This window comes from Myotis daubentonii, chromosome 3, assembly GCF_963259705.1.
Source record: "Myotis daubentonii chromosome 3, mMyoDau2.1, whole genome shotgun sequence".
Lineage (NCBI taxonomy): Eukaryota > Metazoa > Chordata > Mammalia > Chiroptera > Vespertilionidae > Myotis > Myotis daubentonii.
This window is the reverse complement of record NC_081842.1, coordinates 200,260,552-200,278,693: the sequence shown is the minus strand read 5'-3', so window position 1 is coordinate 200,278,693 and position 18,142 is coordinate 200,260,552. Positions and strand designations below refer to the sequence as shown.

The 18,142-nt window shown below is 41.9% G+C and overlaps 1 protein-coding gene across 4 annotated transcripts in view; it reads left to right on the top strand.

Moving 5' to 3' along the window:
- The first annotated feature begins 83 nt into the window (after positions 1 to 83).
- Positions 84 to 18,142, top strand: part of ZCCHC17 (zinc finger CCHC-type containing 17) — a 56,305-nt gene continuing 38,246 nt past the window's right edge. The window contains exons 1-3 of one of the 4 annotated variants that reach the window (XM_059690433.1): positions 84 to 161; positions 5,637 to 5,757; positions 13,330 to 13,387. In XM_059690433.1, coding sequence (XP_059546416.1) covers positions 5,692 to 5,757; positions 13,330 to 13,387 — 124 coding nt within the window. In that variant the 5' untranslated portion in view covers positions 84 to 161; positions 5,637 to 5,691. Of the gene's footprint in view, positions 162 to 5,315; positions 5,441 to 5,636; positions 5,758 to 13,329; positions 13,388 to 18,142 lie in introns of those variants that run through there. The other 3 variants (XM_059690434.1, XM_059690437.1, XM_059690436.1) reach the window with 3 other exon arrangements.

Genomic DNA, 18,142 nt, shown 5'->3' with positions numbered 1-18,142 from the left:
TATTGGTCAAACCCTTCTTACGTCACGAGAGTCCGATTCCAGGATTGGCGGGTGGAGCTGGCGCCCCGCCTCGGCACGCTGAGTCTTGTGGGTGGGAGCGCGCTGGCTGGGTTTTGGCGTTTCGCGCAATGCAGCGGCGCGGAGGCCGGAGCGGACGCCGAGTAAGTGTGAGGGAGGTCGGGGGCGGCGGCTGCGGAATCTGGAGGCGGTGCCTCGGTTGTGCGGTGTGAGCCTGGCCCTTCTCGCCCGAAGTTTTGAGTGCGAGGGGCAGGGGCAGGGGCGGGCCCAGATGTCCCAGCTCGGGCAGCGGTAGCCTGGGTTCCCGCTCTCGGCGGGAGCAGCGCTTTGGGGTCTGTGCGGCTGCCCGAGGCCCTCGACGGCCGCCTTCAGCGAGCGCCGGCTGTGCCCGTCCCCGTGCCAGGCGCCCCCAGGGCGGAAAGGCCGGCCTCCCAGCCTCCACTCGGGTCCCGACCGAGGAGGCCGGCTTGTGTCTGCCGGCCTTTTGCTAGGGCCTGCTCTGTGCTCCTGTGAGGGCCGGCGGTGACGGGAATGCCCGACTCCTGCCGTCCAACTGGGATTTATTGTGCAAAGCGTGGAGGGTACCTTGTGAACCGAACATGGCCCCTGACCTCTCAGGGACTTGAGGCTGGTGGGGAAAACAGAAGCTAAAGTGTCTCACTGAGGAATGGGAAATAGTGCGACCTAGGAGAGCGGCACCCGGTGTTCCGAGTGCCTCAAAGAAGCCGGGAAGCTTCTCCCAGGAAAAAGAACCCTCAGGGAGAGTTCTCCTGAGGCGGGTGAAGAGAGGAGGGCAGACTCTTCCCCGGAGAGAACGGCGTGTCCGGGGCCCGTGACCAGGGGAGGAGAATGAATAACAAGCACAGAGGCCCGCGTGGCCGGGAGGGAGGGAATGCAGGGCGGGTGCAGGGGAGCGTGGTGCGGGGCGAGGGCAGGCCGGGCAGGACTTGGTAGCTTTTGCTGGATGACCGGTGAGGTTTTTGTTGGTGGTGGTTTATTTTTGATGGGGAGCGGGGCGTGCGGTGGGGGGAGGCGCCGTAGTGCGAACAGATGGAGGACGGATGGACACACCGTTGGGAATGAGGACTGAGGTGTTGGTGGAAACGCAGAGTTGGACGGGTCCTAAAGGCGCATAGAGGAGGTGAAATCAGTAGGACTCGATGATGGACTGGGTTCAGGGAGGGAAAAAAGAGGACTTCAGTGTAACTCCGAGTTTTCTGGCTTATGGCAACTGGGTAGGTTTTGTTTTGTTTTTTTTTTGGCGAGGGGAAAGGAGAAATCATCCCTAACGCCCAGCAGGCAGTTTGAAATACGGGTTTGGAACGCAGAAAAGAGATTTTTGTTGGAAATATAAATCTGAGAGTTATTGGTATTTGGCGGTGATTGAGCCATAGATGTGGGTAAGATCACCTAAGTCGGAACCTCTAGTCGTCGCGTTCACGCTGCCAGGCACTAGAAATTCGAAGGGTATGCGAACGAGCAAGAATACTCAGAAGAATTTCATAATTTAAAGAGGGAAGAAAAAATGTTTGTAAACAGGGTTTGAATCTCATCAGCATCATTCATAGGTCTGTGATTTAGAGCAAGTTACTTAGCCTCTCTGTGTCTTAGTTTCTTCATCTTCTTGAATGGGTGAGCAGAGCCTCAGAAGATGGGCGACTTTCAAATGCCAACTAGTGGTCCCACCTCCCTCCTTCCCATCCAGTTTCTAGAATAACTGTCTTAGAAGGACGCTACTTCTTTTTTGAATTCTAGTTATGAGTCTCTTGAGAAAACAGGTCAAACGCAGGAAAGAGAAAAAATAGTAAAAAGCAAAGTAAAACACAAAAAGTGAACTCAAAATATGAAAGCTGAAAGAAATTATGGGGAGCATTTAGCCCATTACTCCTATTTAACTGAAAACAAACCAACAGAGATTAAGTGGCTTGATACAGGCTGGTCAGTTAGCCATGCGGGTACTCAAGGCCGGTACTTACTCTGCTGTCTACTGGCCCTGCACTGTTCTTTCAGTCAGTAATCCGGAAGGTCCCTTCCAACTCCTCTAATAATAATTGCTAATATTTGAGTACTTCCTATTTGCCATGTGTTAACCCAAAAGCTTTACTTGTCTAAACCAACTTAATTCCCTTTTTGACCACCCTAGGAGATAGGCAACCTTTCTGTGCATGGGATGGCGCCCAACCAATTGAGCCACATGGGCCAGGGCTGTGAATTCCTTTTGAGGCAATGTAGAATAGTGGTTGAGAATGCAGGCTCTGTAGTCATCCTGCCTCTGCTCATAGCTCAGTATTTTTACTTAACTTCGTAAACATAGGTTAAAGATGATTCATTCTTCTTTGCAGATTTCTTCCTCACCTAACATAGGCTTTGACCTCGCTTTGGTCCACCATTCCCCTGCTATACCACCTACTCACACATTATTCTTCCTTTGCTTTCGGAAGGGAGTGCCCAGTAATCGGCTCCCTATTGCTTCCCTACATACTATTGTTGTTTAAAATATTCAAGTAAAATGAACTACCTAAGGAAGATTTTCTGTTTCCCGAACTATTGCAAAGTAACTCCAAATGGTATATCTCAATCCTTGTCAATTTACTTGCTCTTCTTTTAAAAGCAGAACCCCCCCCCCCACCCCCCAAAAATTGAAATCTTGCATAGAAGCTTAATAGATAAGCTGGATCAAAGCAAAATACACTGCTAAAATAGTTCCTCCTGCCCTAGCCAGTTTTGTTCAGTGGATAGAGCATCAGCCTGCAGACTGAAGGGTCCCAGGTTTGATTCCAGCCAAGGGTACATGCCTGGGTTGTGGGCTTGATCCCCAGTGGGGGGTGTGCAGGAGGCAGCCCATCAATGATTCTCTCTCATCATTGATGTTTCTATCTCTCCCTCTGCCTTCCTCTCTGAAATCGATAAAAATATATTTTTAAAAAATAGTTCCTCCTCCTGTAACTTCCACTTCTTGCTACCATGACCCGCCCAAGGCTGGGAGGGCAAGTGGGAATCAGCAGTAATTTTTGAGGAGGGGCTCCTAGCTTTCCAAATGCTCTGAGTGGGACATCCCTCAATTCTGGTTTCTTTGGGATTCTGCTCTGTACATCTTTGATATAGAGGCTATCTTCCAGTTGGTTGGCCTAGAGTCCTACTTCTTTGGCTTTCTTGACACTTATGGTCTCTAGATATTTCAGAATCGACTTTTTAAAAATAAACTTGACCCAGCTGGTATTGCTCAGTGGTTGAGCATCGACCCATGAACCAAGAGGTCGCTAATTCGATTCCCAGTCAGGGCACATGTCCAGGTTGCAGGCTTGATCCCTAGTAGGGGGCATGCAGGAGATAGCCAACCAATGATGTTCCTATCTCTCTATCCTTCTCCCTTCCTTTCTAAAATAAACTTGAAATATCTAAGGAGCTTCCTATTAAACCATCATAGAACCCTACATCTCTACCGAGCATAATATGAAAAAAATTTTAAATACCATTTTAAAAAATGGCAACCTTCTACTCTCCTGAATTGTAAACTTACATTTTTACATTTCAGACTTTCCCTCAAAAATGCTGCTAGTTTTCTAAAAGCATTGCATAGGATTTCTCAGGCTATTGTTCTACAGAAGGAGAAAACTGGAGAGCTTTAAACTTGGCTGTTCATATTGTTGTCACAGCAGAAATCAGCAAGAAACAACTTCAGATTGTTTCCACTTACTTCTATTGCTCTTTCCACAACCTTTCTGCAGGGAGGAACAGGTGAGACTAAGATATTTGAGCTTAATTTAGATGTCCTACCTGCTGATGCCTCTATGGATTCTTTACCTCAATAATGCTATAGGAGTTGCAGGGATAATTAAGGTTTTTTGATAGAGCCATTGACCTCAGGTTCATTTCTGTTCTAGGATGTGATGTGAGGGATACTGGCAGAGGGAAGGGAAGGACTAGAGTTGAGACTACATAGCTAGGAAGTGAAAGGAAGGATCCAACTAGGCTATGATACTTGGGTTTAACCTGTTTATCAGCCATTTCTTAAGAACTGACAAATCTGCCTGCATTCTCTCTATGTGCTGTTAGTAAAGTAATAACCCTGGTCTGTGTTGCTCAGTGGTTAGAGTGTTGTCCTGGGCACCAAAGGGTAGTGGGTTTGATTTCTGGCCCCAGTCTGGGCGCGTGTAGGAGGCAACTAATTATTATGTTTCTCATGTTGATGTTTCTCTCTCTCTCTCTCTCTCTCTCTCTCTCTCTCTCTCTCTCTCTCCTCCCCTCTCTGCTTCCTCTCCTCCTTCCCTCCTCCCTCCCTTTCACTTTCTCCTTAAAGATCAATGGAAAAATATCCTCCAGTGAGGATTGAAAATAAATAAATAAATAAGATGTGTGTGTATGTATGTAAGAATTGCTAAAATACATTAAAACTAGAGGCCCGGTGCATGAATTCGTGCATGTGTGGGGTCACTCAACCTGGCCAGTGATCGGGGCCGGCTGGAGTGGAGGATACTGCGGGAGGTTGGCTGTGGGAGCGCACTGACTACCAGGAGGCAGCTCCTGCATTGAGCATCTGCCCCCTGGTGGTCAGTGTGCATCATAGTGACCGGTCGACTGGTCATTCGGTCTCTTAGGCTTTTATCTATCTACCTACCTACCTACTAGTGTGTGTGTGCGTGTGTGTGTATGCTGTTAATAATGATTTCATGATTCCATTTAAAAAAACACTGTACATATACAAAAGTCTAAAAGGATATAAACCCATTGAATTATAAATGATTTTATTTTCTTCATTATTAATGTATTGTCTGAACTTTAATTAATATTTTTAAAATATATTTTTATTGGTTTCAGAGAGGAAGGAAGAGGGAGAGACAGAAAAACCAATGATGAGAGAGAATAATTGATTGGCTGCCTCTTACATGTCCCCTATTTGGGAATTGAACTGGCAACCTGGGCATGTGCCTTGGCTGGGAATGGCACCCTGACCTCCTGGTTCATAGGTCGAAGCTCAACCACTGAGCGACACTGGCTGGGCGTATTGTGTGAACTTTTAAAATGAACTTGTGTGTTTTCAATTTACCAGGAGAAAAGTAAGCAAAGTGGTTAAAAGCGTGCAGTCTGGTGTCAGCCAGATTTTGACTCTACCATTTCTTGGCTTTTTGACATAGACATAGTAATTGGACCTCCAGAAGCCTTGGTTTTCTCATCTATATACTATGATAATAATAGAACCTATATCTTGAGACTTTTGAGGGTTAAATGAGATACTGGATGTCCAGTGTTGAGCATAGTGCCTGGACATAGTGTTTGATAAATGTTAGCTCTTATTACTATTACTGTTTCCTTTCTTTTAAAGATCCATTTACCCCCACCCCCCAAAACCTTCCCTTGGCAAAAGAATACCAACGATAGCAATTAAAAAATGAGAAACAAAGCAGCAGACTGATGGCCTTGGGTAAGTATCACAACGAAAAGAAATAAGATCAATGTTCCCCAAACTCCCCACAATTAGAGTAGACAAAAGAGTTTTGGATAAAAGTACATGGTGTTAAATCTGTGTTATTATTCTGTAGAGAATAGCTGTGGATTGTCTGTACTTCTTTAATGCAGATGTCTCTCAAATTGTTGTCTATGTTATTTCTTTGTGACAGTACACTTGAATTAGCTTTAGCAGAAGAGATATGGAGGAGCCATAGAACATTAAGGATGAATTCAGGAAGACCCGAGACCATGGAGAACTTGCCTGCTCTCTACACTATTTTCCAAGGAGAGGTATATTATTTGGGCTTTGAAAACTTACCATTTATGTTAAGCATAGATTGAGGGTGAAAAGCAGCTGGGTTTGGAGCTCCTGTCATATGAGAATATCTTGAGCATTACAGTTTAAACGGGAAGGGCTAGTGGAGCATCTGGCCATCACCTGTATCCCTTCTAAGCTCCAGACTTCCAGCTGCATACTTGACATCATCTTTTGGATATCTCACAGCATCTCTGACTTACGTTTTATTTATTTATTTATTTTAATATGTTTCATTGATTTTTTTAGAGAGAGAGGTGGGGGAGGGATAGATAGAAACATTGATGAGATGAGAGAGAAACATCGTTGATCAGCTGTCTCATGCACGCTCCCTACTGGAGATCAAGGCTGCAACCCGGGCATGTGCCCTGACCTGGAATTAAACCAGTAACCTCTTGTTTCCTGGGTCAGTGCTCAAGCACTGAGCCACACCAGCTGGGCTGATTTATGTTTTGAAAAGAATTTTTAATTTTCTCACAAAATCTATTCTAGTCTTTCCCATATCAGCAGATGGATGTCTATTCATCTACCCACACTGGAAACCTGGGCATTATCCTTGATTTTTCCTCTTAATTTGATTTTGATTTTCCCTTCCGCTCCAGTCCATTAGTCCTATAATTTCTTCCTCTCAGATACATCTCTGGTCTTTGTACTTCTTTATCGTGGCAACCCATTAGTTCAAGCTCTCCATCTCTTCCCTGGCCCTTACTGGGATCTTCTATTGTAGCCTCTTTCCAATCTGTTCTTTACATCATAGCCAGAATAGCATTTTAAAAGCAGATTGGACCATGCTGCTTTCTCACAGCTTTTCTAGGTTTCTTGTTACACTGAATACATTCAAACTTGTTTTTGTGACCCTTATATGACTTAACTTCTATCTAATCTGACAGTGTTGTTTTGTCTACTTGTCCCCCAGCCACTCTGTTGCTCTTACAGCTCTGAATATTATAAGCTTGCTTCTTTCTCAGGACTTTTGCATATACCGTTGCTTCTAACTCCACTTTCCCCACCAACTTCTCTATTTTTTAGGTCTTAGACTTAATGTCATTTCCTTAGAGATCTTTTTCCACTATAAGTACACAGACTTATCCTGCATTTATTTATGTACTTGTTTAATGTCTTTCTTCCTCACATGATACTAAGCTCCATGAAGGCAGAGCCCTGTCTGTTTTGTTCAGTGTTGTCTATCTTAATCCCAGATTGTATTTGTTTTCAGAGTAGAGGCTTTTGAACAGGACAAAGCCTGGATTCCAGTCCTAGTTCTTTTATTTACTCCTGGAGGCTTGGTGCATGAAATTTGTGCAGTGGAGGGTGGGGGGAGGGTGCGGGAAGTCGCTCAGCCTGGCCTGTGCCCTAAGCCGACAGTTGGACATCCTTAGCTCTGCCACAGAGGCAGGAGAGGCTTCCGCCACCACAGCTGCGCTTGCCAGCTGTGAGTCTGGCTTTTGGCTCACTGACCACTGGGCGCACTGACCACCAGGGGGCAGCTCCTGCGTTGAGCATCTGCCCCCTGGTGGTCAGCGTGTGTCATAGTGACCGGTCGTGTCACTATTTGGTCGATTTGCATATTGGCCTTTTATTATATAGCATAGGATAGGAAGTCATCCTTGAAACCATCACTTGATCACTTGAACCTCAGATTTCTTTTTTTTTTTTTAATATATTTTATTGATTTTTTACAGAGAGGAATGGAGAGGGTTAGAAAGTTAGAAACATCGATGAGAGAGAAGCATCGATCAGCTGCCTCCTGCACATCCCCCACTGGGGGGGTGCCTGCAACCAAAGTACATGTCCTTGACTGGAATCGAACCTGGGACCCTCAGTCCAGTGAGCCAAACCAGCCAGGCAAACCTCAGATTTCTTACTTATTAAATTGAGAGAACAACTTCATGGAATTGCCATGATGGTTAAATAAGCTATTATCTAAAACACAATGCCTAACACATGGCAGGAATTCATTATCATTATCTCCCTTCTCTTGAAGCAAAAGTAAAGGCAAAAAATTGTTTTCAGTGACTTAAGAGTGCCTGTAGTATTTTAACTATATAATTTTTATGGCATTTATACTAGCTTTGTGGTTGATAAAAGTCTTACCTCCTCATAAGGTTAGGCCTTTGAAGACACACTTTGTGACTTTCAGTTGATTATAGATAACTGTGGCTCTTGGTTTTTGTTAAGTTTATCCCAACCTGTAATATAACAGTCAAGATATAAAGGGTGATAAATTTTAAAAAATAGCAAACAACTTTGCTGTTAGAGCCTTTGACCTTTAAGACCCATAGTACCCGGGGGTTGGAGAGGGCAATGGGGGAAAAAAGGGACATATGTAATACTTTCAACAATAAATATTTATTAATAAAATAAAATAAAATAAACCCCATAGTACCCCTAAAGGTCAAGTTACCAGGACTCAGGAAGAGGAAGTGGTAGCATTGTAGATGAAATTGATTTTTCTGACAAGCCTTGACTTGTCAGGTGTTGCACAAAAGAAAGAGAAGAGTTCTCTGCCTTCCACAGACTGACACAGATTTTTAGTAAAGTGGCTCCTGATCTTCAGCTTTTTCTTATATGAGCTGGGGCTTGTATTGGTGTAGGTTTTATATTTTACTATCAGAATGGATGGGCTAGAGCAGTGGTCGCCAACATTTTGAACCTCACTGACTACCCGTGGTCCGCGGACCACCGGTTGGTGACCACTGGGCTAGAGTAATGTTCAGAGAGAACTTTACAGTTCTAGCTTAGAATTTCAGGAGCACATTTTGAAAATTGATGGTTTAGAAGTAACTGGAATTAAGGATAGAGAAATTTCATGATAAATTGGAAATAAGAAACTTTTTCAGAATATTCATCCAACAAATATTTTAATGAGTGCCTAATATTTACAAAGAAGACCTGGTTGCATTAAAATTCAAAAACATTTTTGTAAGCTTAATGTAAATCAGCACTTTCACACATTCTGTCATTCACTTTCTCCCAAGAAATTGTTGATCCCATTTTATGGGTAAGGAAACTCTTCTCAGAAGTTAAGTAGTGTTCAGATGGTTAACAAATGGCGAAGCTGGGATCCTAAAGTTCTCTCTCCGAGTCTGCTTTCTGCTACTCTGCAGTTGGGATTGTTCAACTGTACATAAGTGCATGGAGGAACTGAAAGACCCATAAGAGAACTCTTGACTGAATTGAGGTATAGGAGGAAGGTAAATGGTAAATCTGGTTGTTCCATGGTCATTTGTTTGTACCTCTATTTTGGTGTTAAATATAGTCTGTCTTGTGTTATTTTTACTTGTACATGTATATGTCTCCTTCACTGGATTTTGAATTAGTGGACAGCAGAGGCCATGGCTGTCTCATGTATCTTGGCAACTACTTCAAATTCATTTTAAAAAGGCTAGGTATTCCTTTTTTAAAGTTGTTTTTATTTTAAATAAAATAAAAACATGAATAAAATAAAAACATGGCCTCCTGCATATAGATGCTCAGTAAATGTTTGATTTAAATTAATCCCAAGTTTCTTAGGTCCTATTGTTGAAGAAACTGGCGGTGCAGCCCATTTCCCAGAAGTTCTCTTCAGTAGGCTGAGCAGGACTGAGGGGCCCAGTGATCAAATAGCTGAGAAGCCAGTATTCATCCTTTTCTTGTCCATTAAGTATGATAGGGGATATAGGCATAGCAGTGGGAATTGGGGTTTGGCTTAGCCTAGCCATAGTTAAAGAAATACTGGGGGCGCGGGGGAGGCTCCTTCTAGAGCTTGCATGCACACATCTTACCTCTTCCTCTTCCCTCAAGAACCACACTGCTCTCTCTCTCTCCTAAGCTCCAAGGGCTCTTTTTGCCTCTATCTTGTTCCTGAGCCCACACAGCCCAGCTGGCTCACCTTTTCTACCTCTGTGACTTTCTAAATAAACTTTCCTTGTATTTGAAAAACAAAAATGCGGAGGGAGATTGGTGTTAGTAAGGTGGACTAGAAGTTAAAATACTTCTGTTCTCTACCTGGTCATACTACTTTCTAATTTTGTGAGTTTGCACAAGTAACAATGTCTCTAAGCTTAAATTCCTCATTTACATGATAGAGATAACTAGTTTCAAGGCCAATGCAACCTCTGATCTGAAGATGGTAAATTCATTTACCCAAGTCCTGAGTTTAGTTGAGATAATTACTACCCCCCCCCCCCCCGGGCTATTTGACTAATTATTCTGGGACACCAGAGCAGACTGTGTGATCATTTACAGTAGGTGCCATTCTGTTAATTTCAACTCTGCATCCTAGGAGACACAGTGATGGAAACACCTGGTGCTGGAAATAGGCATGAATGCCTTTTCCTAACTGAACAGTTGAGTGCATCAATTCTGGAGCACATTAACCTTCCCTTTTGGGAGAGGCCAAATTAAGGTCCGTTATAATATTTCTTCAGAAGATCATAATATGACACTGGAGCTTCAGGACTGAAAAGTGAAATTGTCTTAATTAACAACAGCAAGGTGATTTGGGCTCCAACTTCCAGATGCTACTTTTAAGTTTGTTGGAGTGTTGTGCCCTTTTAATAATGTTACACAATATGAGACATCTTAGCTCTCTTTCTAGAACTTGGAGCAAAAGCTCAAGTGCCTTTGGTTGGTTCAGAAAGAAGGGGGTTGCTTTTATTGTAATTAAAATTTAAAGTCACCTTTTTTATCCACATGGCCCTGTTTTATAGATGACCATGTGAACTTAGGTAAGCACTTCATGTCTCTGATCTTCACTCTTCTCATTTGAAAAATGATGGGATTGAACTAGCTAATCTCTAAGATCCTTCCTCTAGTTCCACCTGGTTTTGATTTTAAGTGCTAGTACCTGCCTGATTGTACTGTTTTTTTGTGGGGGGGACTGTCTGGTTCCTACCCCAGCATAGCATGTTCATCAGTGTAAAACAGGAGTTTCAGATTTTTGGTTCTTAACCCATTCTTTTATTTAAAAAAAATGAGAGAGAGAGAAAGGGAGAGAGAGAGAGAGAGAGAGAGAGAAACATTGATTGACTGCCTCCTGTACAACCCCTACTGGGAATCGAATCCATAACCTAGGCCTGCATCCTGACTGGAGATTGAACCTGTGACCTCTCAGTGCATGTGACGATGCTCAACCAACTGAGCCACATTGGCCAGGGCTTAACTCATTCTTAATGCTCTATCTTAGAGAATTGGTTCAAGTGCTTTGTTCCAATATCCCTATTAACAAAAAGGGGGAATGGAAATTTTTTTAAAGACTTTTTAAAAATATATATTTTATTGATTTTTTACAGAGAGGAAGGGAGAGAGATAGAGAGTCAGAAACATCAATCACCTGCCTCCTGCACACCCCCCACTGGGAATGTGGCTACAACCAAGGTACATGCCCTTCACCAGAATTGAACCTGGGACCTTTCAGTCCGCAGGCCGACGCTCTATCCACTGAGCCAAACCGGTTAGGACGGGAATGGAAATTTTAATCTATTTTTATCCTAACATTGAAGTGGGTAGTAATGCTATTTGGTAAAGTAGGAGGCACTGGACCAGGAGTCAAGGGACCTAGGATCTGTGCCTATCTTGTATCTAAATTAGATGTATGCCTTTCTGTGCTTCAGTGTCTTGGACTGTAAATTCTTGAAAAGTTAAAATTTATTGAATGTACTAGTACATTGGGCACCAGATACCAGTGCTCGGTGCTTTATGTACATCATTTGTTACCTGCAGCAGCAAAGTGAGTACAAGGGGAACTTAGACCCTGAAAGGCAAGTTGTGATCAGATCCCATGGGTAAGAAGTGGGAGAGCTGGGATTAGAGGCCACATCTTTCACTCCAAAGCCTGTGCTCTTTCTACACCTCTGCTATTTCACCTTATCTGTAACATAGGAACCTACCATTTACGCTTCCTAAGATTGTTGCCTGGAGCAGATAAGATGTCAACTGTCACATTGCTTTTGGCTGCTAGGATTTTATAGTTAAAGAGAACCCAGGGGCAGTTTTAGTGTAGTTAAGACTCCCTGGGTTCAGATCCTAGTACTGTTATTTACTAGATTTAAACACTGGTCAGGTAACTTAGTCTCTCCACATGTCAGTTTTGTCATCTATCAGATGAGCATTATAACAGTACCAACAACATCTGGTGTCATGAGGATTCTGTAAAGCACTTTAGATAGTGTTTTACATGTAGTGAGTATTCCTATATAAAAGGGTAATATGCAAATTGACCCTAACAGCAGAACGACCAGTTGCCATGACTCACACTGATCACCAGGGGGCAGATGCTCAACGCAGGAGCTTCCCCCTGGTGGTAAGTGCTCTCCCACAGGGGGAGCTCTGCTTACCCACAAGCTGGACTGATGGCTGTGAGTGCACTGGTGGTGGTGGGAGCCTCTCCTACCTCCTCAGGAGCACTAAGGATGTCTGACTGCAGCTTAGGCCCACAGGAGCAGGCATAAGCTGCAGTTGGACATCCCCCGAGGGTTCCTGGGCAGCCACGGGGATGTCTGACTGCCAGCTTAGGCCCGATCCCCTGGGGAGCAGGCCTAAGCTGGCAGGTGGACATACCCGAGGGGTTCCAGACTGCGAGAGGGTGCAGGCCAGGCTGAGGAACCTCCTGAGTGCACTGGGCCTCTAGTTAATTATATATTAGTGAATAGTTGTACAGCAGATGTTGTCTTATTCTATCCCCTTATAGTTGTGAAGCTGAAACAGTGAACAACTAATTAAAGTCACTGGAAAGAGTAAAGTTTATATGTATAAGATTGTATTGGATATTTTATAAAAATAATAATGAATTTAAGATAAATATAGTATGTAGTGACAACTTTAATCCCAATCCACATGTGAGAAGGGTGGGCTAGAAGAAAGAGGGGAGGAGAGAGGTAGTCTGGAATAATGAATTACCTGGCAAGGGATCTGGGTTGTTCATTACTATTACGTACTATACAGTACATAGACTGATCAAACCTCTAACCCCTCCATCCATCTTAGGTCAACTCTGTATAAGAATTGAGGACAACTCTTTTTCTCTCTGATTATATCTTTTCTGTTTCAAAAATTGGCTTTTTCTCTAATTATCTTGATAAAACTCAGACTCTGGTTTGAAGTGAACTAACCATACAACTATAGGCTGTTTGGTCTGGTTTGATTTGAAGTAGGAAAAAGGAGTGTCCTACGTGATCTGTCCCATATTGTTAGAGTTCTCTGAATTGGGATTGGAGGTGTCAGTTCCAGCTAGTAGAAAGTGTAACTTTATTACCTGATTTTCTGCTGTTTGTTCCTTTTGTTCACATACTTTGGAGATTTTAATTGGTGTGGGATTTGGGCATTCCTGGGTACTGTCATAGCATCTGACAATAGTCCAATCTCACCATGTTTTTAATGAGTTCACACATACTTGTCAGTCTAAATTTTTTACAGAATAAAAATGTTTGACAGAACGTCACTGTTAGGCAGTTTTGCAGCAGGCAGACAGGCAGTCAATATCAAGTAGAAATTCAGGGAGACTAGGTTAAATGCTATAGAAGAGAGACTCATTTGTGAGACATTGATTTTCTTTTTTGTCTTTATAGGTTGCTATGGTGACAGACTATGGAGCCTTTATCAAAATCCCAGGCTGTCGGAAGCAAGGTGGGAGCCTATAACTTGAAATTTAGCCTTCCCACCACATTGCCTTTGCTGTCACCCCCACCATATCCTAATTATAGGCTCTACATTTTTAGGTAGTTTTGTTTTTATGTAGAGATATGAATACAGACAAGTGATGACAGTTAATTTTTAGCATATCATAACTCAGAAGAATGGTGCTCTCTGACTTGGAGGGAGGGTTGGCATATAGCTACTTTGGTTCACTTCTGGAACCAGCTCTTCCCCAAATTTAACCTGTGACCCCAGGCAAGTCACTTGACCTCTTTGGTCTTGGGATTCGGGAGAGGGCAAGATACTTACTCCCTAAGGCTAACATTGTGAGTTTTCCATTTATGCACATGGAAAGGAAATAGTATTATAACCAATACAAATATATATGTTAAATGCTTTAAATTTTTTTTACATATTAATAGGTTCGTTCAAATGTTTGTGGAACATTTTTGGAGAATCTGTTTCACATGTATAATCTTACTTGTTTCTCAAAACATTCGTAAGTAGAAAACGCAAGTTTTATAGACTGGTAACCTGCTCAGAGTGATTTAGCTAGGTAATAGCACAGGCAGTACTAGAACCCAAGTCTCCTAATTTCTAGCCTCATGGGCTTTCTACTGCATCACACTGCTAGTGGATCCAAAGACTCAACTTGTTAATATCTTGTGCTAAAATAAATTAAAAATTGTAACGGAAAAATGCCACCATAAGATATTATTAGAAAAAAAAAAAGATATTATTAGAAGAAAATGTAGAGTAATACTGCATAAAAGTAAAAGCTGCATTGCAAAAATTATAAGCGAAGTTGAGACATTTGTCATACTATGACAAAGGACTCATAAAACAACGGTGAAGTAGGAAAAGGAGCCAAGGATATGAAAAGAATTCACAGGGGGGAAAATAGCAGTTGATTAATAAATATCTTAAAAGATGCTCATTTTCATTCAGTACTGATTTAAAAAATAACGTAAACAGTGGTACGTCCATACAATGGAATACTGCTCAGCAATGAAAATGAAGTATTGATATGCGCAACAATCTGGATCACTCTCCAGAGAATTCGTGTGAATGAAAACGTTAATCCCAAAAGATTATACACTTTGCTATTCCATTTATATAACATTTTTTATTTTTAAATATTTTTTGATTGATTTCATAGAGGAAGGGAAAGGCAGAGAGAGATAGAAACATTAATGATGAGAGGATATCATTGATCGGCTGCCTCTTGCATGCCCCCTGGGATCGAGCCTGCAACCCGGGCATCTGCCCTTGACTGGAATCGACCCTGGGATCCTTCAGTCCGTAGGTCAACGCTCTATCCACTGAGCAAAACAGCTAGGGCTATAACATTCTTTTTAAAAACAGTTTTATTGAGCACGGCAGGTGTGGCTCAGTGGTTGAGTGTCAACCTATGAACCAGGAGGTCACAGTTCGATTCCTGGTCAGGGCACATGCCCAGTTTGCTGGCTTGATCCCTAGTAAGGGCTATGCAGGAGGCAGCTGATCAATGATTCTCTCTCATCGATGTTTCTATCTTTCCCTTTCCCTTCCTCTCTGAAATCAATAAAAGTATATTTAAAAAACAAACAGTTTTATTGAAATAGAATTCACATACCATACATTTTACCCAAAGTGTACAATTCAGTGGTTTTTAGTATGTTCACAGAGTTTTGCAACAATCTCCACAGTCTAATTTGAGAACATTTTTGTTACCCCCCAAAAGAAATTCTTTAACTATTAACAGTCACTCTAAACTTCCTCCTTAGCCTTAGGCAACCAGTAGTCACTGTCGGTGTTTATGTGATTGCACATGTGATCTTTTGTGATTGTCTTCTTTAACTTAGCGTGTTTTCAGGGTTTATCCATTTTGTAGCATGCATCAGTACTTCATTTCTTTCTTTTGCCATTCCAAAATGTGGTATGGAATCAACAACCAGTTCTCTGATTCTCTGATTCTTTGATACCAATGAGGTATCCTACAATTCATTTCTGACACTAACTACCTGAAGGTGGCATCGGCCTCCACAAGTTTAAGGGCTTAGTCCCACAAGACTCAATCAGACGCTAGTTGCAAGTACTAAGTCCCCAACATTACCCACACATCTGACTAACTTGGCTATAAATTTAAAGGTTCCCATACTACCATCCCAAGTTTTAGTAACTTGCTAGAACAACTCAAAGAACTCAAGAAAATGCTATGGCTACTATCAGTTTATTATAAAGGACACCAATGAATAGATAAATGAAGATGTATAAAGGGTAAGGTCTATAAAAGGGTCCCATGTGCAAGAACCTCTGTTTCTGTGGAGGTAAGGTGCATCATCCTTTCAGCACGTGAATGTATTCGCCAACTCGGAAGCTCTCCAGACTTTATTGTTTAGGGGTTTTTATGGAGGCTCCACCATGTAGGCACAAGTGATTAGATCATTGACTGGGTGATTTGGTTCAATCTCCAGCCCCTCTTCTCCCTGGAAGTCAGAATGAGGCTGAACATTCTAACCTTCTAATCACATGATTAGTTCCTCTTGAGATTACCAGCCTCCATTTTCAAGTTGTTTAGGGGCCCACCAATAGTCACTTCATAGCATAAACTTGGATAAGGTTAAGAGGGGCTTGTTATAAATAAGGCATTCCTATCACTCAGGAAATTCTAAGAATTGGACAAAGATCAAATGTGGATATTCTGGTTGTGATAATGTACTGTCGTTTTGCAAAATGTTTATCTTTAGCCCTAGCCGGTTTGGCTTAGTGGATAGAGCGTCAGCCTGCAGACTAAAAGGTCCCGGGTTTTGGGCTCGATCCCCAGTAGGGGACGTGCAGGAAGCAGCTGGTCAACAATTCTCTCTCATCTTTGATGTTTCTATCTTTCTCTCCCTTTCCCTTCCTCTCTGAAATCATTAAAAATATGTTTTAAAAAAATGTTTATCGCCCTAGCCGGTTTGGCTCAGTGGATAGAGCGTTGGCCTGTGGACTAAAACATCCCCGGTTTGATTCTGGTCAAGGGCACATGCCCAGGTTGTGGGCTCATTCCCCAGTGGGGGGCGTGCAGGGGGCAGCCGATCAATGATTCTCTCTCATCATTGATGTTTCTATCTCTCTCTCCCTTTCCCTTTCTCTCTGAAATCAATAAAAATATATTTTAAAAAAAATGTTTATCATTAGAGGAAACTGGGTAAAGGGAACATAGGATCGCTGTAATATTTCTTTCAACAACAGGTGAATCTAAAATTATCTTAAAATATTTTTTAAAAGTGATTTAAAACATTCAAGCTTTTTGAGATTAATGAATATTTTTAAAGATTATTATGTTATTAATACCCAGTATTGGAAATGGGTATTTCCAGTAATAGTTTTACATTTTTAATGTGCTTAACCTTTAATTTAGCAATTCTGCAGAGAATTTAGTTTGTGATATAGCATTAGATAAATTATATACATCTATGAGTGGACAATGCAGATGAATGTTAACTGTACTATTCTTAGATACTTGGATGCTGGTGCCTTCCTCATTTTACCAGAAAAGATAAAATGGAAAGTTTTTACACAATTCTACCACACTGCTGCTACCTGGCTGATGACAGTTGTAAGACACCATTGATTATAAGAAACATTCTGATTTCAGAAATGTTAATAGTGTGTATGTTTTTGGGAAGTGCTTCTTAGAATCGATGAAACAGGGTGAATCTCAATGTACTGAAATGGAAAGATATCCAAGATCATAAAATGAAAGAGCATATTGCAGAAGAGTTTGTATGGCATGGCCCCCTTCTCCCCCCTTTAAAGCATATGTGCATATGCTTGTGTATTTTAAAAATTATTGCATACAGGGGTGGATAAAAGTAGGCTTACAGTTTTAATACAAATAAATAATACAATGTTTAATAAATAATATAAAAATTCTCATACACTGTAAACCTACTTTTGCCAACCCCTATATGATTAGTAGTGTCTAGAAGAATATCCAACAAATTGTTAATAATAATTACCTCTGAGCAGTTCAATTTGCTAAAGAAAAGAAGAGATGTACATAGAAGAGGGATTTACACCTTTTGCAGTTTTTAAAACAAAATTATTTTAATACAGTTCAACAGCTGGTCTTTGGATATTAAAGCCATGCTCTAGCCTTGGAGGCTACTATGCTGCAAATTGCATTTTGGCATTATAAACGGCTTACCAGTAGTTTCCAAGCTAATAGTAAGCGATCTGTAATGAAGTTTTTCATTTTATGTTGACTGGGATTTAATGAAATGGAAACTCATCCCCATGCCTATAGAGCATGCGCCTCTTTTGGTCTGAAGACAGATTTTCTTACTTTGTGTACTTGCCATAGCTGCCAGTATCTGAAAGTCCCATCCCTACTGGAGCATTTATGTGACACTTTGGGGACTATGTGAGTATTAAAGGCCTGCTGCCTTCCAGCAGTGTCTTCAACTCACTTGTGTACATGCCCTGTCAGATGATGGCTCTTACTGTGGTTGCCAGCTCTTACTGTGAATCTCAGTTTGACTGCTGTGCTGAGTGAGACCAGCCTGGGAAGGAGAGTTCAGGGAGTTAAATAATTTGGTGGAAACTAAGTTCTAATCCTGGGCTTTTCTGTAGGTATATTGGATAACTTGAGCAGTTGACTTTCCTACAGTGTACGTATTTTAGATTCCCCTCTCTTAAAGGGGAAGATTATTAAATCCCACCCTGAAAGGACTGAGCATAAAGTAACGTCTCCAGATTTTAACATTTTTGGTTCAGGAA